This window comes from Oncorhynchus nerka, linkage group LG17, assembly GCF_034236695.1.
Source record: "Oncorhynchus nerka isolate Pitt River linkage group LG17, Oner_Uvic_2.0, whole genome shotgun sequence".
NCBI lineage: Eukaryota > Metazoa > Chordata > Actinopteri > Salmoniformes > Salmonidae > Oncorhynchus > Oncorhynchus nerka.
The window spans coordinates 20099007-20125606 of NC_088412.1; the positions used below are offsets into that span (position 1 = coordinate 20099007).

Consider the following 26600-nt stretch of genomic DNA (forward strand, 5'->3'; position numbering starts at 1 on the left):
AAAGCACTGCTCTGCCTTCTTAACAACACTATCAACAAGGCAGGTCCTACAGGCCCTAGTTTTTAAAAATGTTTTTATTTCACCTTTATTTAACCAGGTAGACCAGTTGAGAACAAGTTCTCAATTACAACTGCGACCTGGCCAAGATAAAGCCAGGTGAGGTCTCCCATGTGTGAGGTGTGTGACAAAATAACTATCTAAGGCATGTTGAACTGGACTACCAGCTCTAAAGTGAAATAAAACAATAACTAACCAAAACAGCAGAAGACAAGGCATATTGACATTTGAGAGAGGCATATGTAGCCGAGTGATCATAGTGTCCAGTGAGCAGCAATAGGTTAGTCTGAGAGCCATTCGGTAGTCGCTACTATGCTCGGCGATCGGGAGGCACGGCGTTCAGAAAGCTAGCAGGCCGGGGATAGCGGATGGGTCTTCGGTGACATCGCAACGGAATAGCCTGTTGAAACCGCATGTGACGATTACGTCGGCAGACCAGTCATGATGGATCGGCAGTGCTCCGTGTCGGCAATAAAGGGTCCAGGCCAATTGGCAAAAGAGGTATTGTAGCCCACGAATTAGCGGGTATACCTCTTCGGCTAGTCGGGAGATGGGCCTAGCTCGAGGCTAGCTCAAGGCTAACTGATGCTTGCTTCGGGACAGAGACGTTAGCCAGCGGTAGCCACTCGGTTGCAGCTAGCTAGCTGGAATGATCCAGTGTAATGGCCCAGAGCTTGCGGCAGGAATCCGGTGATGTGGTAGAGAAAAGCAGTCCGATATGCTCTGGGTTGATATCGCGCTGTGCAGACTGGCAGGTATTGCCCGAGCTAAAGCTGGCTGGTGTCTGAGCTAAAGGTGAAGACCGCTAGCTGTGGTTAACAGTGACTACGAGCTAGTAGCTAGTTAGCTGGCTTGCTTCTGATGGAGGTTCCAGTTATAACGTATAGAAATCGCAGATCCATACCACATTGGGTGAGGCGGGTTGCAGGAAAGTATATTTAGATCATCGATGGAAAGTGAGATTAAATATATACGGAAAAAAACTATGAAACCGACTATTTACATGGGACAAAACAAACACACGTCCAACTGCTACGACAACCAAATGTTTTCTGTAGTTGCGGATCAGACCTGCACAATGGTCCGGAGGAATTTTGGACCATTCCTCTTTATAAAACTGTTTCTGTTCAGCAATATTCTTGATCTGCAACAACATAAAACGTTTGTTTGAGGTTATTGCTGCCAAAGGAGGGTCAACCAGTTATTAAATCCAAGGGTTCACATACTTTTTCCACCCTACACTGTGAATTTTTACATGGTGTGTTCAATAAAGATATTAACATGTAATTGTTTGTGTGTTATTAGTTTAAGCAGACTGTGTTTGTCTATTGTTGTGACTTAGATGAAGATCATATCAAATTGTATGACCAATTTATGCAGAAATCCAGGTAATTCCAAGGGTACACATAATTTTTATTGCTACTGTATGTGATAGTGGTGGAATAGGGGCCTGAGGGCACACAGTGTGTTGTGAAATCTGTGAATGTATTGTAATGTTTTTAAAATGGTATAAACTGCCTTAATTTTGCTGGACCCCAGGAAAAGCAGCTGCTGTCAATGCAGCAGCTAATGAGGATCGGTCAGAAATACAAATACAGAAATTGGTTCCTCCTTTGTAATTAGGCCTTCACATGAGTCTTTCTGTATAGCTGTTCAAATTACACTATTAATGTAAAACAATCCTTACAATGAACTTCAATTAGTGGAAATGGAGGAGGCTGAAATGAAAACATATAGTATCTATTACTCACACCACTCCTCTCAGGATCCCTCCCCCTTGACCCATCTTTCTCTACTTTTTCAGGAACCTCTCTCCGACACACTGCTGCCACATGCCCATAAGCTTGAGCGCTGTAATAACGTAATGTATTTGGCACAAAACCTCATTCAGGATAACTTATATAGCCTAACATCCCTTGGCAAATGCTATTGAGCAGCGTGCTTTGGCATTGATCAACCAATGATGTGTTAGATACCACCCACATACATTTACTTGACACCCCCTCATTTTCATATTGGAGAAAGAAATATAGAAATCAATAAATTAAGAAATAATATAAATGAATAAAATGAAAAAGTAGATTAATGATTAAATTAATGATGTATCTATTTATGTATGTATTCATTCATTCATTTATGTATGTATATATTTATGTGTGCATTTATTTATTTATTTTTAATTACAGTAGATTTGGTCCGCCATACATTTCCTCTCTTTGAAGGGAAATTAGGTCGAGGGGAGGTACTTCAAGAAGAGGAATTGTAGAAATAGGGGGGATTTAGCCATAATGAAGACTTTGTGGCTGTAGTAACTAGTGACGACCTTTCGCAACCGGATGCTTTTGTCGCTGATGCCGGACGTGATGAAAACAACACAACGCGCTATCTGTCTGGCAAACTACTTAACTTGCATTTTCTACAAATGTCTAAAATAAAATTATTGAGGGTTTTCCTCAACGAGAGATTAACAGCTGCTGCTGAGGAGATATTAGGGGTTGTTGAAAAAACTATTGCAGAGTATGAGGAGGAAGTGTTCCGTCTACAGAGTCTGCTCGACATTGACATTGTTCTTCAACCTGAGATAAACCTACACAGAGCAGGTAGGCCAACCCATTACGTTTGTCTAACTAACTCAACCTTCATTTTATAGGACATTGGAGCAAAGGTGGTTATTTTGTAGATGAAGTTTAGGATTAGTCAATCAAAAAGGGGACTTTTTTTGGCCGCACATTTTTTAATTTGAACGAAACTAAGTTAGCTACATGTTTGTCCATGGTAAAATGGTCAGAATGTGAATATTGGATCAGAATTATCAACCATTCGTTAGGTAAAGGCAAAGATTGTATTAACAGGCGCGGTCCTGGCCGTTCTGCGGACAAAAAATTGTTGCCCTCCTACAACCCCGGAAATGACAATGGGGAAGTGTTGTCTAGAGACTTCGAAGTTAATTTAAATTTCTTGATGAAATGTGAAAATACATTTTCTGGACGTTTAAAAAGCATATTTTCTGGACGTTGAACATCTATTTTCCGGAAGTTGAAATCGGGTTCATTTTTGGTTTTGAATGAACGTTGAAAATATGTAATTGCCGCACCAAATCTGAACCAAACATAGAGATGGAAATGTATATATGTCCATCCATGTAGTGGGCCTACCTTTAGTAAAACAGGCAGTTGCATTGGCTTTATTAGTCCGGATTCCTGTGACTAATCAATTTGGCTTTTTATTTTATTTAACCAGGTAGGCCAGTTGAGAACAAGTTCTCATTTACAACTGCGACCTGGCCAAGATAAAGCAAAGCAGTGCGACACAAACAACACATGGGATAAACAAACATACAGTCAATAACACAATAGAAAAATCTATATACAGTGTGTGCAAATTTAGTAAGATTAGGGAGGTAAGGCAGTAAATGGGCCATAGTGGCAAAATAATTACAATGTAGCAATTAAACTCGAGTGATAGATGTGCAGAAGATGAATGTGCAAGTAGAAATACTGGGGTAAAGGATCAGAAAAGTATAATAACAATATGGGGATGAGGTAGTTGGGTGGGCTATTTACAGATGGGCTGTGTACAGGTGCAATGATGTTAGGCTGCTCTGAGTGCTGATGCTTAAAGTTAGTGAAGGAGATATGACTCCAGCTTCAGTGACTTAAATTTGTATTTATTTATTTTGCAATTCGTTCCAGTCATTGGCAACAGAGAACTGGAAGGAAATGGCTTTGGGGATGACCAGTGAAATATACCTGCTGGAGCACGTGCTAGGGGTGGGTGCTGCAATGGTGACCAGTGAGCTGAGATAAGGCAGGGCTTTACCTAGCAAAGACCTATAGATGACCTGGAGCCAGTGGGTTTGGCGATGAATATGAAGCGAGGGCCAACCAACAAACGCATACAGGTCGCAGTGGTGGGTAGTATATGGCGCTTTGGTGACAAAACGGATGGCACTGTGATAGACTACATCCAATTTGCTGAGTAGAGTGTTGGAGGCTATTTTGTAAATGACATCGCTGAAGTCAAGGATCGGTAGGATATTGTTTGACAGCATGAGTGAAGGATGCTTTGTTGCGAAATAGGAAGCCGTTTCTAGATTTAATTTTGGATTGGAGCTGCTTAAGGTGAGTCAGGAAGGAGAGTTTACAGTCTAACCAGACACTTAGAATATGTGGACAACTACAAATACCTAAGTCAGAACCGTCCAGAGTAGTGATGCTAGGCGGGCGGGTGCGGGCAGCGATCGGTTGAAGAGCATGCATTTAGTTTTACTTGCATTTAAGAGCAGTTGGAGGCCACGGAAGGATTGCTGTATGGCATTGAAGCTCGTCTGGAGGTTTGTTAACACAGTGTCCAAAGAAGGGCCAGAAGTATACAGAAGTGTGTCTGCGAAGAGGTGGATCAGAGAATTCAGTCCATTAACATCAACAAGCCTGTAGTGGAGCGGTTCGAGAGTTTCAGGTTCCTTGGTGTCCACATCACCAACAAACTATCATGGTCCAAACACTCCCTAGACAGTTGTGAAGAGGGCACAACAAAACCTTTTCCCCCTCAGGAAATATTTGGCATGGGTCCCCAGATCCTCAAAGTTCTACAGCTGCACCATTGACAGCATTCTGACCGGTTGCATCACCGCCTGGTATGACAACTGCCCGGCATCATACACCCCCACCCTTATTTTTCCCAGAGGGATGTTTATTTCTGTCGGCGCGACGTACAAAGATTCCCGTTGGCTGTACCGACTCCGACAGCATATCCCGAGAGAGCCATGTTTCCATGAAACAGAGTATGTTACAATCCCCAATGTCTCTCTGGAAAGCAACCCTTACCCTAACTTCGTCTACCTTGTTATCTAGAGACTGGACATTAGCAAGTAATATACTCTGAAGTGGTGTGCGCGCCTCCAAAGTCTGACCAGAAGGCCGCTCCGCCTACCTCTTCTGTGGCGACATTGTTTTGGCTCAGCCTCAGGAATCTGTTCAGATGCCCTGGGTGGTTTGGACAAAGGATCCGCTTCGGGAAAGTCATATTCCTCGTCGTAATGCTGGTAAGTTGACGTCGCTCTGATATCCAGTAACACGTCAAGTTTTCTGGGCTAACAATGTAAGAAATAATACATTAAAAAAACGAAATACTGCAAAGTTTCCTAAGGATTAGAAGCGAGGCGGCCCTCTGTCGGCGCCATCTTGTACATACATTAAAGCTAGCTTGACGTTTTTGCGCCACAAATGAGTTGTAACCCCATCCTTGTGGGTATTACTGCACTGTGTTTGCTATTACTGGACTAGCTACAAATGAAGGAAAAGTACTACAATCCTCGCTCGATTACCACTTCCAAACGCACAGGAGAGGAGGAGATGCAGGTTTTTTTGCATTAATTTATGTGGTTTCTACTTTCTGGATGTACAGTGCATTCGGAAAGTTTTCGGACTCCTTTTTCCACATTTTGTGGAAAAATTAGCCTTATTCTAAAATTGAATAAATACATGTTTTTCCCTCATCAATTTACACACAATACCCCATAATGATAAAGTAAACCGTTTTTTTGAAAATGTATTAAAAATAAACTGAAATACTTATTTACACAAGTATTCAGACCCTTTGCTATGAGACTGGAAATTGAGCTCCGGTGCATCCTGTTTCCATTGATCATCCTTGATGTTTCTACAACTTTATTGGCGTCGACATGTGGTAAATTATATTGATTGGACATGATTTGGGAAGACACACACCTGTCTATATAAGGTCCCACCGTTGACAGTGCATGTCAGAGCTAAAACCAATCCATGAGGTCAAAGGAATTGTCCATAGAGCTTCGAGACAGGATAGTGTCGAGGCACACAAGGGTCACAAAAAATGTCTGCAGCATTGAAGGTCCCCAAGAACACAGTGGCCTCAATCTTAAATGGAAGAAGCTTGGAACCACCAAGACTCTTCCTCGAGCTGGCCGCCCGACCAAATTGAGCAATCGGTGGAGAACGGCCTTGGCCAGGGAGGTAACTAAGAACCCGATGGGTACTCTGACAGAGTTCCTTCATGGAGATGGGAGAACCTTCCAGAAGGACAACCATATCTGCAGCACACCACCAATCAGACCTTTATGGTAGTGGCCAGATGGAAGCCACTCCTCAATAAAAGGTACATGACTGCCCGCTTGGCTTGGAGCCAAAAGACAGCTAAAGATTCTCTGGTCTGATGAAACCAACATTGAACTCTTTGGCCTGAATGCCAAGCATCACACCTGGAGAGAACCTGGCACCATCCCTACGGTGAAGCGGGGTGGTGGCAGAATCAAGCTGTGGAGATGTTTTTCAGCGGCAGGGACTGGTAGACTAGTCAGGATTGAGAGAAAGATGAATGCAGCAGAGTTCCTTAATGATAAACCTGCTCAGGACCTCAGACTGGGGAGAATATTCACCTTCCAACAGGAAAACAACCCTAAGCACACAGCAAAGACAACGCAGGAGTGGTTTTGGGACAAGTCTCTGAATGTCCTTGAGTGTCCTAGCCAGAGGACGGACTTGAACCCGATCAAACATCTCTGGAGAGACCTGAAAATAGCTGTGCAGCGACACTCCCCATCCAACCGGACAGACCTTGAGGATCTGCAGAGAAGAATGGGAGAAACTCCCCAAATACAGGTGTGCCAAGCATCATACCCAAGAAGACCTGAGGCTGTAATCGCTGCCAAAGGTGTTTTTAACCAAGTACTGAGTAAAGGGTCTGAATAGTTATGTGTGATATTTCTGTTTTTATATTTAATAAATGTGCAGCTATTTCAAAAAATATGTTTTTGTTTTGTCATTATTGGGTATTGTGTGTAGATTTTAGAATAAAGCTGTAACGTTAAAAAAAGTAAAGGTAGGAATACTTTCCGAATGGACTGTATGTAGTGTACCTCCAGATTATGTCAAATTGGGTATAAGCTACGATGAAGAACAATCTCACACATTTTTAGATCATTGACTTTAAAGGTTACATTCCCTAATTGTTATTTGAACATTTTCTAAAGAAATTTTAATAATAGTTTTGCAACCCTGTTTGTAAACTTTCAGCTTATATTTTTCAGTGATGAAGAAATATATGTTTGTCCCATGATAGGGTTGGGGTATGCAAAATGGGTTAACTTTGTTTTGGCATTCATGGGCAAAAATGTATGGAATGTTTTTTTTGTGTTAAAATCAAAAGGGGTGCAGTCAAAAAAGTGATTTGAATTCATATGGAAAGACTAATTTCTTTATACTTTACTAGCAGAAGTTAATTATTGCAGGCGTACCAGACAGGAGGTAGTTCTGCAATGTCATTGACTTTTCTATTTCATCCTTTCTTCCAGATGTCCAGCAGCTCAATCTCTCTGTCTCTGAAGAAGAGGTTCCCCCTGAGCAGCAGCAGTGTGAGCAGGAGTGGAGCCCCAGTCTGGGACAGGAGGACTCAGAGCCCACACAGATTAAAGAAGAGCAGGAGGAACTCAGGACCAGTCAGGAGGAAGAGCAGATTCAAGGGCTTGAGGCAGATGCCATAGAATTCATATTCAATCCTGTCTGTGTGAAAAGTGATCGTGATGAAGACCCAACTCAGCCCTCACATCTCTATCAAGCCCAAAAGGAGGGAAACGGAGAGAGAGACACACTACCCAGTACTACAACTGAAAATATCAAAACAGAACCTGATGGAGAGGACTACATAGAATCAGAACCAACCAGTGTCTCTCAACCTTTCTCTATAGTTCAGAGTGAAAACAGGCAAAGTGTCAGTGGTAGGGAGACTGGAGGACATCCTTCAGGTTTTAAGTCAGTCAAATCAAAAATAACAAAGATGGTAAAAGGACAAATGTCCCATATCAATAGTAAGGGTAAGAGATCTACACAGTTGTCCCTCCTGAAATCATCCAGTCAAAGTAATTCTACTCCCTGTTGTAAGTTGTGTGGCAAGGCTTTTCATCAAATGGGTTCATTAATTAAACACGTGCAAACTCATAAAGATAAAGAAGATATTTGTGGTGTTTGTGGTAAATGTTTTCAGTCCACAGAAAGTATGGAAGATCACTTCCAAACTCACATTACAGCTAGTTTTTGTTGTGATGTTTGTAGTAAAGGGTTCAGCAAGAACAGTAAGCTGATAGTGCACATGAGAAGCCACACTGGGGAGACTCCATTTCGATGTTGTCATTGTAGCAAAGGATTCAAACAGAATGGAAGTCTAAAAATACACATGAGAATTCACACCGGGGAGAAACCTTTTTCATGCCCTATTTGTTGCACATGTTTCAGTCAGAATGGAGATCTAAAAATACACATGAGGATTCACACAGGGGAAAAACCATATAGCTGTTGTCATTGTGGCCAAGGTTTCAACCAGAAGGGAAATCTAAAAACACACATGAGGACCCACACAAGAGAAAAACCTTATCGCTGTCATGATTGTGACCAAGGATTCAGCACTGGCAGCGCTCTGAAAAGACACATTATGATTCACACAGGGGAGAAGCCTTTTTGCTGTCCTGATTGTGGAAAAACATTTAATCGGAGTGGACATGTAAAATTACACATGAGGACCCACACAGGGGAGAAATAATATTGCCATTTGTGGCAAAGGATTCAGCACTAGTGTCCTTCTGAGATTAAAAACATTTGGATTTATACTGGAGAGAAACAGTATCCATAGTGACTGTGGTAAAGGATTCTGCACTGGCACCAATCTGAAAGTGCCCTTAAGGACTCAGAGGAGAGAATAGATACCCTCAATTTAGAAAATTATTTCCCCAATCAGGTACGTTAAATAACAATCAGACACAATGAGAAAACACTGTCTTTCATTTAAAATGGATAGAACTGTCACTAGAGGGAGAACTTAACGGTGTGCTGTTTGGGGAAAGGTCTGGAGTCCGAAGATTGAGAGTCGATGTCTCAGAACACTACTCGTGGGTGAATAAGATATGACGGAATTACTGCTTGAATGTAAGAACTCCATCACTATCTAACAGAGAGCAGTTGTTAGTTATAGGATGACCAGACATTTTGGAAACTCCTCCCTTTGTACTTAAAACATTTTTGTTTTTGAAATCTTATGCATTATGTACACTGAGTGTACAAAACATTAGGAACACCTGCTCTTTCCATTAAATAGACTGACCAGGTAAAACCAAGGTGAATGCTATGATGCCTTATTGATATCACTTGTTAAATCCATTTCAGTGTAGATGTTTTGTATACTCTATGCTTTGACGGACTAGCGCTCTCGTGAATAAACGTTTTGACTATCATAGCTGGGCCTCCGTCTGTTTCATTCAACCAGTATCTTACAAATGCTAGGTTGCAGACTGAGTAGTTTAATTGAATTGGGTTTTGAATATTGAGAACATAATTCTCGTGACACAGACGTAGTTTCTCTGTCCTGGCGATGCAGAGAAACCCAGCCAGCTCTATATTATACGTGTCGTTGTTCAGTCACAACTTGGTGAAACATAATACACTGTTCAAAAAATAAAGGGAACACTAAAATAACACATCCTACATCTGAATTAATGAAATATTTTTATGAAATACTTTTTTCTTTACATAGTTGAATGTGCTGACAACAAAATCACACAAAAATGATCAATGGAAATCAAATTTATCAACCCATGGAGGTCTGGATTTGGAGTCACACTCAAAATTAAAGTGGAAAACCACACTACAGGCTGATCCAACTTTGATGTAATGTCCTTAAAACAAGTCAAAATGAGGCTCAGTAGTGTGTATGGCCTCCACGTTCCTGTATGACCTCCCTACAACGCCTGGGTATGCTCCTGATGAGGTGGACCTGGACTAAAGCATCTGCCAACTCCTGGACAGTCTGTGGTGCAACGTGGCTTTGGTGGATGGAGCGAGACGTGATGTCCCAGATGTGCTCAATTGGATTCAGGTCTGGGGAACGAGCGGGCCAGTCCATAGCATCAATGCCTTCCTCTTGCAGGAACTGCTGACACACTCCAGCCACATGAGGTTTAGCATTGTCTTGCATTAGGAGGAACCCAGGGCCAACCGCACCAGCATATGGTCTCACAAGGGGTCTGAGGATCTCATCTCGGTACCTAAAGGCAGTCAGGCTACCTCTGGCGAGCACATGGAGGGCTGTGCGGCCCCCCAAAGAAATGCCACCCCACACCATCTCAGGACCTCTCTCCAGTCCACCTGGCCGTGCTGTTGCTCCAGTTTCAACTGTTCTGCATGCAGCTATGGAACCCTGACCTGTTCACCGGACGTGCTACCTGTCCCAGACCTGCTGTTTTCAACTCTCTAGAGACAGCAGGAGCGGTAGAGATACTCCGAACGATCGGCTATGAAAAGCCAACTGACATTTACTCCTGAGGTGCTGACCAGTTGCACCCTCTACAACCACTATGATTATTATTATTTGACCCTGCTGGTCATCTATGAACATTTGAACATCTTGGCCATGTTCTGTTTTCATCTCCACCCGGCACAGCCAGAAGAGGACTGGCCACCCCTCATAGCTTAGTTCCTCTCTAGGTTTCTTCCTAGGTTCTGGCCTTTCTAGGGAGTTTTTCCTAGCCGCCATGCTTTTGGGAATTTTATTTTGAAGGAAAAGCGCAGTTGTCATTATCTTATTCTTTCTTGGTCTTGTTATTCTTGCTAGCGGAAGGGAGGTGCCAGATAGTTTGCGGCACATTGTTATGTTTCACCATATTGGATCACTCCAATATATTGGTATCACTCCGCGGCGGAGGGATACACCCGAGGTGAGGATTTACAGATTTTCTCCCGTGTACACCTGTGTCACTGCTGGGGTCCACCCCTATATGAATGGCATTCCGGCTCTTTCCAGTGAGCCGGCTCGTTCGGCTCAGCCCACCAAAAAGGTTTGTGATAGTTTGACTATGATTGGTGTTAAAACAACTCTAATTAAATTCTTAAATGAAATCATACTCTACCTTAACCACAATGTATTTAACACAATGTATTTAAAAATGAATTGGTTTGTTATGAAAAAGAATGCTATTAAACATTTGCAACTTTTTAATGTATATAAACAAAGTGAATATAAATCGAACCATTCAAAATGAATACAATCTGAACCGCATAATAGAATATTGCACCATATCAAAGAAAAATAAATAATGTGCAAAACGGCAGCATCCCACTTAAAACATTAAACTGGTCCCTCTCTTCTCTCTCTTCTTTATTACCATGTTATAACCAGCAGCACACAGCAATGCTGACTATATTTTGCATTTATGGGAGATTTACATTCAGAAATGCAAGCTCCCTCACTTTCGAGGGGCTGATGCGGTTTCTTCTCTCAGTAATTATTTGTCCCGTTTTCGAGAAGACCCTCTCAGAGGGAATGGATGTGGACACTATGCAGAGTCTCCCTGTCATGACTTTAGATAGCCGTGGGTAGACAGAGGCTTGTTCTTCCACCAGTTCAGAGGATCTGCAGATCTTTGGAGGGGCTCCTCCAAATAGGATCAGACCTTCATTATGGCATCTGCTGAGGGATTCCTTCGTGCTGCATCCCCAGTTGCTCTCTCGTCAAACAGCATCCAAACAGCAGACATTTGTGGCACTACTGCTGGTGCTTCTGCTCCATCTAATCTCTCTTCTTCCTGTTGCTCTGGTGCCTGAGCCAGCTGACTGCTGGGGCTTCTGCTCCATCTGCTCCCTCTTCTTCCTGTTGCCCTGGTGCCTGAGCCAGCTGACTGCTGGGGCTTCTGCTCCATCTATTCTCTCTTCTTCCTGTTGCCCTGGTGCCTGAGCCAGCTGACTGCTGGGGCTTCTGCTCCATCTAATCTCTCTTCTTCCTGTTGCCCTGGTGCCTGAGCCAGCTGACTGCTGGGGCTTCTGCTCCATCTAATCTCTCTTCTTCCTGTTGCCCTGGTGCCTGAGCCAGCTGACTGCTGGTGCTTCTGCTCCATCTAATCTCTCTTCTTCCTGTTGCCCTGGTGCCTGAGCCAGCTGACTGCTGGGGCTTCTGCTCCATCTAATCTCTCTTCTTCCTGTTGCCCTGGTGCCTGAGCCAGCTGACTGCTGGGGCTTCTGCTCCATCTAATCTCTCTTCTTCCTGTTGCCACGGTGCCTGAGCCAGCTGACTGCTGGGGCTGTCCCTCCCTGCTGCTGAGGTTATTCTTTGAAGAGCCTCATCAATCACTCTGGCATCACTGAAGACTTCTTAAACCTGGGGTCAAGTGCAGCGGTTTCTGATAGCACGTGATTATATTCCATTCTGTGGAACTTTCTGTCCATTAATGAACATAGGGTGTCCATCAACTCTGTCACATGTCCTGTGCTTACATTTGCTTCTTTCTGGTGGCTGGCTGTGATTCGCTGCAGACCCTTACACAGGAGTATCATTTTTGAGGCTGTCATATAGCTGAAAAGAGAGAACTTATTAGTTCAGGTTCATGTTTTGTCTACTGATACTACATTCTCATCTACATATATAATACTGGATGAAATAATGATGTAGTAATAACTGCTTACTGTACCTCTCTCCACTGACCCTCCACAGTGACCTGCTCAAAGGGTTCCAGGACTCTGCACACCTCCTCCACCACCTCCCATTCCTCTTGGGTCAGAGCATCAACAGGGGCATTGACAATGGCCAGGATAGAGATGATGGCATCATTTGACTCAAGAAACCGCTTCAACATTTTGTAGTGCAATCTTGAAAATGGCTGGACATTGGTGGAAATCATTTTAGCCAATGCAATATCAATTTAGCCTTGTTTTGCTACAGACATAGACTGGTCCATAGAAGACTGCGTTGCGTTGCCCCCACCACTATTACTAGCAGGCCCGCTAGTTTCTCGAAGCTCCGCTACAGCTAGCTTCACAGTTGGTTGCACAATTCGCATATGCCGGTGTAGGTTGTGCGTAGAACTGGCTTTATATGAGATTTCTCAAATTCTACACAGTGCTCTAACATTGTCTACATTATTAAAATGCATCCACATGCTACTGTGCTTCAGACTCATTTTCCAGCTGTTGTTTTCACAGCTGTCCTTCCTCTTCCTCTCTCTGACTGTGAGTGAGTTGGCTCGGCCTTCCCTCACTCATCTTTGGTTCATTGGTTGACACTGCGTGTCTGATTGATGAGGCTGTTAGTCTGAGCAGACAGTCAGAACGAATGTGTGTGCGCTTGAGCGTTTAGGCCTATATTATTTTATTTATTTTTCGTTCCTTGAATTAGTTCATTCTGTTCATTTAAATTTTTTGATTACTCATATCTTCATTTTAAAATATTTGTATAAATAGATTTGGCTCTTCTGATATGCGAGTCAGCTCCCAACGTTCACCTATAAGAGCTGGCTATCACTAATATATAGACCCCATGGCTGCGACATGTTCTCTTTCATTTTCTCGGCGGACGTCCATATGGTTTGAGGTACAAACTTTCTGAAGTTCGCTTGGCATGTCACTGGTAAGTATAATATCTTGCGTGGAAGTATACTCACTGTCTGTTTGCAGCCTGTCGCAGCTGGCCTGTCGCAGCGCTGTTGATCTGTATCTTCCGCCCGTGGTTTGTCATGTTTGTGTTTTGTTAGCGTTACTATAACGGTCGTCGGTGGAAGAAAGTGAGGACCAAAGCGCGTGTTCATGATTATTTTAATAGAACACAGAAAAATACAAAATAACAACGTTAAATAACAAAAACCGAAACAGTTCCGTGTGGAATACACAGACAGAAAATAATCACCCACAAATCAAGGGTGAAAACAGGCTGCCTAAGTATGGTTCTCAATCAGGGACAATGATTGACAGCTGCCTCTGATTGAGAACCATACCAGGTCAAACACAGAAATACCAACTCATAGAAAAACAAACATAGACAATCCACCCAACTCACGCCATGACCATACTAAAACAAAGGCATAACAAAAGAACTAAGGTCAGAACGTGAGAGTTACACTACGACTCAGTGTGCCAACTGGCTTGTTCTATGTATGTGTTGTGAATTGCTTAACATGCTCCTCCGTGGGTTCTCTGTTAATTATCTTGCAGGGTTATTTCTTCGCCCCCAGCGATTATGTTTTTAAAATAAATCTCCAATAATGTTCAAACCGCAGAATTCCTTTGTCTGTAAAAATGCAATGGAACAGAGCTCGCTCTCACGTGAACGAGCGCGGTCAGCTCATGGCACTCTGCCAGAGCCCTGACCCATTCCCCTCTCAATCGCCTCCACTTCACAGTAGAAGCATCAAACAAGGATCCAAAGACTGTTAACATCTAGTGGAAGCTGTAGGAAGTGCAATATGACCAATATCCCACTGTGTATTCGATAGGCCAAGAGTTGAAAAACTACAAACCTCAGATTTCCTACTTCCTGGTTGGATTTTTTCTCAGGTTTTTGCCTGCCATATGAGTTCTGTTATACTCACAGATATCATTCAAACAGCTTTAGAAACTTCAGAGTGTTTTCTATCATATCTTAGCTTCTGGGACTGAGTAGCAGGCACTTTACTCTGGGCACCTTATTCATCCAAGTGACTCAATACTGCCCCCAGCCACAAGAAGTTTTAAAGATTTACCATCTCCCAAATTAAACTCTTTAAGGTATACATCTATTACATCAATAAACAGTCACCTTATTAATCATTACCTCTTATCATTTTGAGCAGTGGTAACCTTCTTGAATCTGCAAAAACCCCGGCCTTCCTCATGATTCAGTACTACACAAATTTGTTTAATTATTTATTTACTTGCTAACTAAATAACACAGAATAAACATACCCACTTACTACATGAGACAAAGGTCCCTAGCAGACTGACACAATATGGCTTTTACACAACGACATCAAGAAGGAAAAAGAGAAAAAGACTTATCGCCGATACATTTTCAAAACTATTCTCACAGTAATCATATAGTTTTACTATATGGAACCAGCCCTCCTTAGGAAGGTTGTTGGCCTTTCAGCGGCAAACTTGTAAGGCTCAGATTGTCCGAAAGGGGTGTCCTCTTTCCCATCTTCTACTGTTGTTCACTCTGGAACATAGCTAGCCAACCGTGTCGACGGTTCCCATCCCAACCCATATTGAAGTTTTGGATAGCTACAACCCTGACATTTTCCATAACATCAATAGACTACTAAGGGCCATCATGACTTGTAGTGTTGAGAGACCCTTCTCTACTACAGGCCATATCCAAACATCCATCCAATCTTGCATGCTGACTGCATGTCTCAACAATCTAGCTCTGTTGTTCTTTGAAAACAAACTCAATCAATGAAAGTGATGGGGCCATGTGAGCATGTTACTTAAAGGTGATTTTGACCATTTAAAAAAACAACATGCTCACATGGCCCCATCTCTTCCATAGATGTTTAGCTAGCGGTGGCTAGTTTCTCCTGCTCCATAGACTACTTTCAGGGTGAGTCCTTTAATGAAAACACATTCAGGGCTTTCTATTTATATTCTTCCTTTCTTCTTTGTGCAATAAGCTATTTGCACATATTCCTGTGCCGAGCCCCTGGTGTCCGACCCGCTGACCATGGTCCATCTTCCGAAAACATCTGAAACCCTACCTCTTCTTAAAAAAAGACTTCTCAGTTCCCCCACCCCTTTGCACTTGTCTTTTCCTACAAAACACTGACTTTGCTGATAGCTCTGGATAAGAGTGTCTACTAAATGAGTAAAATGTACAAACGTAATGGAATATACTGAACACTTATTTCTCCATATTTTGTGACAGTATAACTTTTCCCATTTTATCACTGCACTTTGCTGCTGTAGAATCTCTCTCTCTCTGAATTTGTAGGTGTTAGACATTTGTATTTCATTATTAAGTTAGTTTACTGTCGGACTTGGACAGTCGGCCTGAGGGGTCTACTACAAAGCAGAATCAATGAGTTAGCCAGCTAACTTTCCTAAATATTCTGAAATAAGTGCAATTAACAGAGGAAAAATAATTGTGCAGGTAAAGACACCTCACAATAAACATGCGTTATCAACATTTATTCTGTTATACAAAGGCAGATTAAATATATACATTCCTAGATCAAACAAACATGTTTCAGAAGGTTCATTTATATGAATGGGAACACTTGATAGATTTAAAAAAATGATAATTCCTCAGAGTGGATATTGGCATCAAGCTCAGAGGTAACAACAAACATGATAGGAATTGTTCAGATCCTGTGGAAACTGGAAACATAAGCACAGAGTAACTGATATTGTGAAAACTACTGTAGGACAATTCCACGGAAACGGAATTACGCTGAGACTGAATTTCACTTTAAAATGTATGCCAAACAAACATTTTAACAAACAGTACAACTCTATGCACAACGACTCATTTGAACAATTTAAAATATATAATTTACTGTAAAAACTGTGCAAAGTTTGGTAACACATGAAGGTAAAATCTCCCTCAGGTGAATTGTTATCAAACTTTGTACCGGCACAGTTCTTCCTGTAAATGTGTTTTTGTAAAACTTTGCGGAGATTGTTAAAAGTAGTCATTGTGCATAGAAAATGGTTTGTTAAACTTTGAAATGAATGGTTTTTGTTTGGTATACATTTTAAGTGTCTCAGCATAATTCCGTTACCATGTAATTTCCCTTTAGCAACATCAAAACAGATGTCTTGTCGATGTAAAAATTTTCCACATTACATCTACACGTAAAACATGTTTTATGTACAAAAGGGAGGACGTACAGGTAACAGCCAAAATAAAGGAAACACCAACATAAAGTGACTTAAAATAGCGTGGTGAGGAGTCGTCGTGTACCGTGTCCGGAAGACTCCATCATTCATTTCTGGATTCAGGGTTCACTCAAACATAGTTTTAAGCGTTGTTATACTATTGACAACTACAGCTGATTTCAGGATTGTATATCGATTCACTCTCCTTAAATATTTGTAATCTGACATATTCGTTGGTCTCTGAATTGTTTAATCAAACTTTCCACAGCCAGCTCCTTCCTGATAGAGCATACAAACTACAAATCGGTCTCCTGAATTTAGCCTAGTGCGCATAGCTAGATCCTGTCCCGAGCTTGTTTTACCCGGCTAAACTAGCTGAACAATGCTTGTTTATGTCCTCATTGCAAAACTCCAAAAATACTTCACCCCCAACTTTAAAACTCCTTTGCTAGTTATATAATCATGAAAGAAAGACACCACGGATACAAGTTCAGTTTTGAGATCCACCTGCGTCATTAGCGTAGGGTAATTTTGACATTTCTGACAGGTCTTGGAAAGGTGACAACGGGCAGCCTCTCCCTGCTTGGCTCGATGGGATATGTAGTGATTTTACCAACAGACATATGTACAGTCTTGTACCCTTAACCTATTTTAAACTGACTATTGTATTTGTTGATTAAATCTGATTTCTTTCTTTTAAGGGGGTAGATCAGCTTTAATACTGCAGATAGAATCCACAATCTATCAATGTAATTGCATAATTTCCAATCCCATATATATATATATATATATTTTTGCCTTATTATTTTACCCTAATTCTACCACCCCTCCCTTAATTGGAGTAAAATAATTGACTACAATACTTAGGCTTCTACTTACAGCTTATACATACTATATACATTTTATGACACGGTATATTTGACATTAGGTATCTTTTTTTGTTTGTTTTTAGCCCCACCCTTCAGTTACCCTCAACCCCTCCTATCAATCTCTGAAAACCATACAGTTTTCATTTCTAATTGCCATATCTTTCAATTGTGCTGTAATGTTTCACAAAAGTCCCGTACCTTTCTATTCTCATAGTTTCTACAGATTGTATATTAAAGATGAATATTTTTACTAAAAGTACCACTATATTACTGATCAATTGACTATGGCTTTTCAAGTCAACCAGCAGTGGTTTTTGCAGTTAGCTCCAGGTAAATGTTGCAATTCTTCAGCCATTCCTGAACCTGCGAGCAAAAACAAGCTATATACATATGTGCAGTACCAAAACAAGTGATCAAATTATTCTGTCTCTTCGCAGCAAAATCAGCAGTACTGGTATGGTTGTATGCCCCATATACAGTACCTGTCAAAAGTTTGGACACACCTACTCATTCCAGGGTTTTTGTTTATTTGTACTATTTTTTTTTTTTTACATTGTAGAATAACAGTGAAGACATCAAGACTATGCAATAATACATATGGAATCATGTAGTAACCAAAAAAAAGTGTTAAACATAACAAAATATGTTATATTTGAGATTCTTCAAAGTAGCCACTCTTTGCCTTGATGACAGCTTTGCACACTTTTGCCATTCCCTAAACCAGCGTCATGAGGTAGTCACCTGGAATGCATTTCAATTAACAGGTGTGCCTTGTTAAAAGTTCATTTGTGGAAACAGTTGAGCCAATCAATTGTGTTGTGACAAGGTAGGGTTGGTATACAGAAGAAAGCCCTATTTGGTAAAAGACCAAGTCCATATTATGGCAAGAACAGCTCAAATAAGCAACGAGAAACGACAGTCCATCATTCATTTTAGACATGAAGGTCAGTCAATCCGGAAAATGTCAAGAACTTTGAACAGTTCTTCAAGTGCAGTCGCAAAAACCATCAAGCGCTATGATAAACTGGCTCTCATGAGGACTGCCACAGGAAAGGAAGACCCAGTTACCTCTACTGCAGAAAATCAGTTAGAGTTACCAGCCTCAGAAATGGCAGCCCAAATAAATGTTTCACGTTCAAGTAACAGACACATCTCAACATCAACTTGAGATGTTTTGAGATGAGTTGGACCGCAGAGCGAAGGAAAAGCAGCCAGCATGTGGGAAATCCTTCAAGACTGTTGGAAAAGCATTCCTCATGAAGCTGGTTGAGAGAATGCAAAGAGGGTGCAAAGCTGTCAAACGCAAAGGGTGGCTACTTTGAAGAATCTAAAATATATTTGGATTTTTTTTTACACTTTTTTGGTAACTACATGATTCAATGTGTGTTATTTCAGAGTTTTGATGTCTTCACTATTATTCTACAATGTGGAAAATAGTAAAAAATTAAGAAAAACCCTTGAATGAGTAGCTGTGTCCACACTTTTGACTGGTACTGTACATAACATTCTATTGGTTGCAATATTTTCATAACATGCCATTTACACCAAAAATAGAGATTTGGTTGTAAAAAACGTCCCCTTCAAGGAGTACATTCCCCCCGCTAAGTCAGAAATAGTCATATTCTATTAAGACAAGTAAAACCATTCATTGATTACATCAATTGGAAACAAATAAATACTCCTACACCATAATTTTTCAATTCATAAAATGTGTAGGGTAAGCTACATTGCATTGTATATTTGCCTTGGTAAACGAAGAAATCAGTTGTACGGATAGTCAAATAGATAAATGGCCCTTAGTTAATTTAAAATTGCAGGATTATATTGTTACGATGATAATACCCACCATTAGCCATCTTGAAAAATGTTGGTTGCAATCAGGACTAAAAGATAAGCTCGACATCTGCGTTAAAGGAGCGGTAAATCGGTGGCCAACGATGGTTGCAATTGAGATCAGCTGTGCGGGTGATTTTAATGCGTATTGATGGTTTAATGACAGATCAGCTGGATATAGTCTGGTGGCCATAGATGGTGCCTATTGCTATTCAATGTACCCGATTGGAAAATTAATCTTCTACTATAGGGACATCAGTATGGTCTCTCCCCTGTGAGTCCTCGTGTGCACTTTCAGATTGGTGCCACTGCTGAATCCTTTGACTTTTCTCTCCTGTGTGAATCCTCCTCATATGCACTGACAGATTACTGGCAATGCTGAAACCTTTGCCACAATCAGGACAGCTATGTGGTTTCTCCCCTGTGTGGGTCATCATGTGTATTTTTAGATGTCCCTTACGAGTGAATGATTTGCCACAATCAGGGCAACAAAATGGCTTCTCCCCTGTGTGAATCCTAATGTGCCTTTTCATAGCACTGCCAGTGCTGAATCCTTGTCCACAACAATAACAACGATATGGCTTCTCCCCTGTGTGGATTCTCATGTGTATTTTCAGACCTCCATTCTGCATGAAGCATGTACCACAAACAGGGCAGGAAAAAGGTTTCTCCCCTGTGTGGCTCCTCATGTGCACTGTCAGCTTACTGTTTGTGCTGAACCATTTACTACAAACATCACAACAAAATCTAGCTGCAATGTGGGTTTGGAGGTGATCTTTCATACTTTCTGTGAACTCCATACATTTTCCACACACACCACAAATACCTTCTTTATCCTTTCTATGAGTTTTCACATGTTTAAGTAATGAACCCATGTGATGAAAAGACTTGTCACACACCTTACAGCAACAGGGAGTATCATGACTTTGACTGGGTGATTTCAGGAGGGACAACTGTGTAGATTTCTTGACACAGGAGCTTTGTCCTTTCATCATCTTTGTTCTCTTTGATTTGACTGGGTTAAAACCTGAAGGAGGTCCTCCAGTCTCCATACCACTGACACTTTGACTGTTTTCACTCTGAGCTGCAGAACAGTCTGAATTTACTGTAGAGAAAGGCTGAGAGAGACTAGTTGGTTCAGATTCTACATAGATGTCTCCATCAGGTTCTGTTTTGATCTTTTCAGTTTTAGTACTGGGTAGAGAGTCTCTCTCTCCATTGCCTTCCTTTTGGGCTTGATAGAGATGTGAGGGCTGAGTTGGGTCTTCATCACGATCACTTTTCACACAGACAGGATTGAATATGAACTCTATGGTCTCTGCCTCAATCCCTTTAAGCTGCTGTTCCTCCTGACTGGTCCTGAGTTCCTCCTGCTCTTCTTTAATCTGTATGGGCTCTGGGTCCCCTTGTCCCAGACTGGGGCTCCACTCCTGCTCACACTGCTGTTGCTCAGGGGGAACCTCCTCTTCAGAGAAAGAAAGAGTACGCTGCTGGAGGTCTGGAGGAAAGGAGAAAGGATAAAACAGAAAACTCAATGACATGTAGACCTACCTCCTGTCTGGTACGCCTGCAATAATTAATTCTACTAGTCAAATATAATTTAACTGTAATCCTAAACTTTTAATCCTAAACAGTTAGGATTGGAATAAGGTTTAGGTTAAGGTTACGGTTAGTAGATAGATTAAATTTTACTGATGGACTATCCAAATAAAATGTTACTGAAACAGATATTTGCATTCCTGAAACATTATTTTGAAGTATAATTTGATCTAATTGATTGTACTCAAATTGGCCCTTTTAATTTATAGTGTTGATATAATCTTCAATAAATATAGTTCCATCTAACAAAAAGTAAGACATGAGGAATCCAATAAAATGATCAAAAGCCACCAATGATCGAGCCCAGGCTCTGTCGCAGCCGGCCGCGACCAGGAGGTCCGTGGGGCGACGCACAATTGGCCTAGCGTCGTCCGGGTTAGGGAGGGTTTGGCCGGTAGGGATATCGTTGTCTCATCGCGCACTAGCGACTCTTGTGGTGGGCTGGGCGCAGTGCACGGGTGCACGGTGTTTCCTCCGACACATTGGTGCGGCTGGCTTCCGGGTTGGATGCGCGCTGTGTTAAGAAGCAGTGGTTGGGTTGTGTTTCAGAGGACGCATGGCTTTCGACCTTCGTCTCTCCTGAGCCCATACGGGAGTTGTAGCGATGAGACAAGATAGTAACTGCTAACAATTGGATACCACGAAATTGGGGAGAAAAAGGGGGTAAAAAAAAATGTTTAAAAGAAGAAAAAAGCCACCAATGGATCCCTCACACCCCACTCCAGTCTCACCCCAACAACTGCTATACACTGTCAGTTCACTATGTCTCACAAGTATTATGGAGCTGCGGCTTAGAGTATGGTTTCTTCCTCCAAGAGCTGCCATTTGTTGCAGTATACAAGGAGAGATTGGTTTAAGCATTAGGTTGCCTAGAGATGGGTTTCCCAAACTCGGTCCTGGGGCCCCACCTGGGTGCACATTTTATTTTTTGCCTTAGCACTACACAGCTGACTCAGTTTGGGAAACCCTGGCCTAGAGAAGGGCCAACTGAATTACTTTCATGAAGGACAGGCTTGGCTTGTTGTGAGGATGACCATAAGTTATTTTCATCATACGCAAAAGCTACTGGTTTTCTACTCAAAGTTGCAAAGAAAATGTTATGATAAATGTAATAAACACAAGAGACCAACAACACTTATAAAAGAGTGAGGCAACAGCAAAAACAGCAGCATCTAGGAGGCAAAACCTGGTACTTTCACAATTTATTGTAAATACGGGAAGAAACTTCAATGACTATTTTCTCTGAATTGGGGAAGAAAATATAAATCAGATTCACTACTTGTCAAACATAGAGAAGTGATACTTTGTACAGGTGGTTGGAGTGGGATTGGCCGAGATGCACTTTGAAGATGCTAGAACAGTCCATGTTTACTTTTTCCTTGCAAACAAAACAACTAATGACTAGAAAAATCAGACAACCCCATAGCAGAATATGCGAGAGAAATGTTTCTCTCGAGGTGCACTCAAGTTACAAGTACAATAGGGAGGGAAAAATGCTTCTGACAAGCAAACAATGCTCAACAATTCTTGCAATCGTAGGGGAAAACAGCAGTTTTAATGTCCTTTGTTAAAAAAAGGGGGATCCCAGCTTTCCATTGCTACTTTATTTATTTTTTAACTGCTAAATATGTGCGTACTGCACCATTTTAAACTCAAGAGTTTCTAGCAGCGGCATGGTTAATTAAGCAAGTTACTGCTCAGCAATTCCCTGTGAGTGCATATGGGAGAGTGGCGCTGAATGTAACACGGGTCAATTGTAAGGTAACTTGGGGTAAAACACCACCCTACCTCAAAATTGTTTTTTGGGAGTGACTTAAAATTGTGATGAAACATTACATTTTTAGTTGAGCAAGAGTAGTGGCAACCAGGGAAAGTGTTGGGGGGGGGGGGGGGGAGTGACAAGTAGTTTCTGTGACAAGTAAAGTCAGGGGGAGTGTTACCCCGGGTGGCAGGTTAACCCAAGTTACCCTAACAGGCCTACATTATATTCCAGGGAAAGGGGACCTAGGTCAGTTGTCCAACAATGTATTCAACTGAAATGTGTCTTCCGCATTTAACCCACCCCCTCTGAAACAGAGAGGTGCGGGGGGCTGCCTTAAATCGACATCCACGTCTTCGGTGCCCGGGGAACAGTGGTTGCCTTGCTCAGGGGCAGAACGATAGATTTCTACCTTGTCAGCTCGGGAATTCGATCCAGTAACCGAAACACTCTAACCACTAGGCTACCTGCTGCCCCATTCACTGTGTTTATGCATGTTTTCTGCTAAATAGTTAGTTAAAATATCCCATTTGGGATCTGGGTAATGATTAGACCAATAAGGCAGGGGTATTCAACTCTTACCCTATGAGGTCCGGAGCCTGCTGGTACTCTCTTCTACCTGATAATTAACTGCACCCACCTGGTGTCCCAGGTCTAAATCAATCCCTGATTTAGAGGGGAACAATGAAAAAACGCAGTGGAACGGGCTTCGAGGTCCAGAGTTGAGTTTGAAGGCAATAGGGTAAATGGAGATAGGCTGAAACATGGGATTGCCTATTTATTAATAGCCAATATTCTGCATCAGTTTGGCTACAGGTGATGATGCTTATATCTAGCCATTGATCATGACTCTCAGTTCCATTACATTACACATAAGAGTCATTGAACGAAGGTGTCTTCTGTACAGGGGAGTTTTTTTAATAGCCCTGACACCCAATCTGAACATTAACAGCCGTTGCTTGGGTACGGTTTTGCTTGCGGTACGGTTTTGGAAGCATTTTGGAAGTATTCTGTGTGTTAGTGTAACTTGGGTAGTGTAGCTTCATCAGATCGAAGCACACATAGCTGTATGAATCTGTGCTCATTTAAAAATATATATTTAAGATTCTTTCTCGCTGATTAAAGATAAAGGCCATTTTTTTAAAAGCCGTATTGCAAGCAATGATTATTGACATGTTTTATATGTTAAAATACGTCGGGGTTGTAGTTTGCATGAGTCAGTCGTGGGTGAAGTTAATGGCTGAAAACTGCCTAATTTTCGAATGCTAGCTAATAGCATACCTGATAATATGGACCATGCATAGGCTATACGCATGGTCCAACAGGTTAAAATAATAAATTTTATCAATATGTTATTGGGCTCATTTCTGGAAGTGGAATTATATTTTAGATTATGTCAGCATCATTCCCCCATAAATTCATTAGGCCCTAATCTATGGATTTCTTCACATGACTGGGAACACATTTTTTTTTTTTAAAGGTAGGGGCATGGATCAGAAAACCAGTCAGTATCTGATGTGACCACCATTTGCCTCAGGCAGGGTGACACATCTCCTTCACATACAGTTGATCAGGTTGTTAATTGTGGCCTGCGTAATGTTGTCACACTCCTCTTCAATGGCTGTGCAAAGTTCCTGGATATTGGTGGGAACTGGAACACGCTGTCGTACACGTCGATCCAGAGCATTCCAAACATGCTCAATGGTAACATGTCTGGTGAGTATGCAGGACATGGAAGAACTGGGAGATTTTCAGCTTCCAGGAATTGTGTACAGATTCTTGCGACATGGGGATGGCACGACAATGGGCCTCAGGATCTCGTCACGGTATCTCTTTGCATTCAAATTGCCATCGATAAAATGCAATTGTGTTGTTGTTCATAGCTTATGCCTGCCCATACCACAACTCCACCACCACGGGGCACTCTGTTCACAACGTTGACATCAGCAAACCGCTCGCCCACACGACACCTTACATGTGGTCTGCAGTTGTGAGGCCGATTGGACATACTGCCAAATTCTCAAAAATAACATTGGAGGCAGATTATGGTAGAGAAATTAACATGACATTTTCTGTAAACAGCTCTGGTGGACATTCCTGAAACATTTGTGGTGTTGTGTGACAAAACTGCACATTTTAGAGTGTCTTTTTATCGTGCCCAGCACAAGGTGCACCTGTGTGATGATCATGCTGTTTAATCAGCTTCTTGATATGCCACACCGGTCAGTTGGATGGATTATCTTGACAAAGGAGAAATGCCCACAAACAGGGATGTAAACAAATGTATGCACAAAATTTGCAAGAATGGAACATTTCTGGAAGCTTTTATTTCAGCTCACGTTGTATTTATATTTTTGTTCAGTGTAGTTCACTACTCCCAAACCCTGTTTAATGGATATTATGTCAATCCTGTATAAATGAAAAGGGCCAATTTGGGTGCAATCCATTAGCTTAATTTCAGAGATCAAATAAAATGTAAAACAAAATAATGTTGTATGAATGTTAATATTATCTGTTTCTAACTACATAAACGACTTCAAAACGATCAGAGATCGCCATGGCTTGTTCAAACATGGAACGACTCTCATTTAAACTGCAACTTTTATGCTATTTTCGTCGCACTCTGAAGTAGGAGTTGTGTTCTGATATTCAAGGAAGTGCCTGATGAATTTTCTACCACAAAAGGGGTCCCCGGCGCAAAAAAGTTTTGGGAACCCCCGAGTTAGCCTACCTGCTCTGTGTAGGTTTATCTCAGGTTGAAGAACAATGTCGAGCAGCTTCTGTAGACGGAACACTTCCTCCTGATACTCTGCTACCGTTTTTTCAACGACCCCGAATATCTCCTCAGCAGCAGCTGTTAATCTCTCGTTGAGAAAAACCCTCAACAACTGTATTTGAGACATTCTTTGATAATTCAAGTTGATTAGCTAGCTGTGTTTTTATTTTAGTTGTTATCCCTGTCCGTGCGTCATCAACAGAATCCGGGCTCTACTTTAAAAAAAAAAATCCCCTGTTAGTGCATGTTCAAGTTATTACATTGTTGCGCTATAGCCACCTGCTGGACTGGAGTGCAACATGGCATTTCTCTGTCCTACAAAATGAAGATTGGTTCAGTTATATCAGGGGTGTCAAAGTCAAATGGACGGAGGGCCAAATAAAAAAATCAGCTACAAGACGAGGGCCGGACTGTTCGAATGTTCATTGAACATTTTTTAAATGACGCATATAGTCTAGTGAACCTAATTGAACCTACTGAAAACCTAACAAATATATTACAATATGATCAGATAAATAAAGCAATATTTTCTTATGGCTCTGTCAGTAATCTTTAATTTTCAACAGACACAAAAGACAAATTTCCTTTATATAAATATCACCATAACATGAACATTAAATGAAAGAAACCGGTATTCAAGGCACCATCAGTAGACTATATTTTCTATTTTAGCAAAAGTGGGCTAAATTTACTTCAAAGAAAAAACAATAATAGCAATTTTCTATCATCCACTCAACTGAAATATTTTTAAAATATAATTGGATTGAAATACAAAAAAATAAAGTGCAAAAATCTATTAATCAAAAACAACACTTTGTTTAAGGAGAAGTAACATGCAGTGAAAACAAATATTAAATTTTAACTTTTAAACTTGAACTGAGTAAAAACTCTAAATATGTGATTGCACAGTAATGTTCACTTGTTTGAGGTTGAGGGTGATACTTGGTGGTGTCCCATCTTTTCCACAAGTTCATCAATGTTCGGGTAAGGCTCTGAGCTGAAGAAATCCTCAGAATTGAGTGGAGGTGTTCAGCAGTAAGTCGACTTCTGTGTGATGTTTTGTTCAG

The 26600-nt window shown here is 41.4% G+C and overlaps 2 protein-coding genes across 2 annotated transcripts; one reads left to right on the forward strand and one right to left on the reverse strand.

The window, feature by feature from the left end:
- Window positions 1–2378: 2378 nt before the first annotated feature.
- LOC115144853 (oocyte zinc finger protein XlCOF8.4-like) lies at window positions 2379–9318 on the forward strand. The gene is made up of 2 exons (XM_029685952.1): window positions 2379–2657; window positions 7388–9318. The coding sequence occupies exons 1-2, from the start codon at window positions 2480–2482 to the stop codon at window positions 8626–8628; spliced, it is 1419 nt and encodes a 472-aa protein (XP_029541812.1). The 5' UTR covers window positions 2379–2479; the 3' UTR covers window positions 8629–9318.
- Window positions 9319–15992: 6674 nt separating this feature from the next.
- Window positions 15993–25737, reverse strand: LOC115144852 (zinc finger protein 875-like). The gene is made up of 2 exons (XM_029685951.2): window positions 25489–25737; window positions 15993–20897 (listed from the first exon to the last, which is right to left on the reverse strand). Exons 1-2 carry the CDS (start codon window positions 25658–25660, stop codon window positions 19633–19635), a joined length of 1437 nt encoding a protein of 478 aa, XP_029541811.1. The 5' UTR covers window positions 25661–25737; the 3' UTR covers window positions 15993–19632.
- Between the last annotated feature and the right edge of the window lie 863 nt (window positions 25738–26600).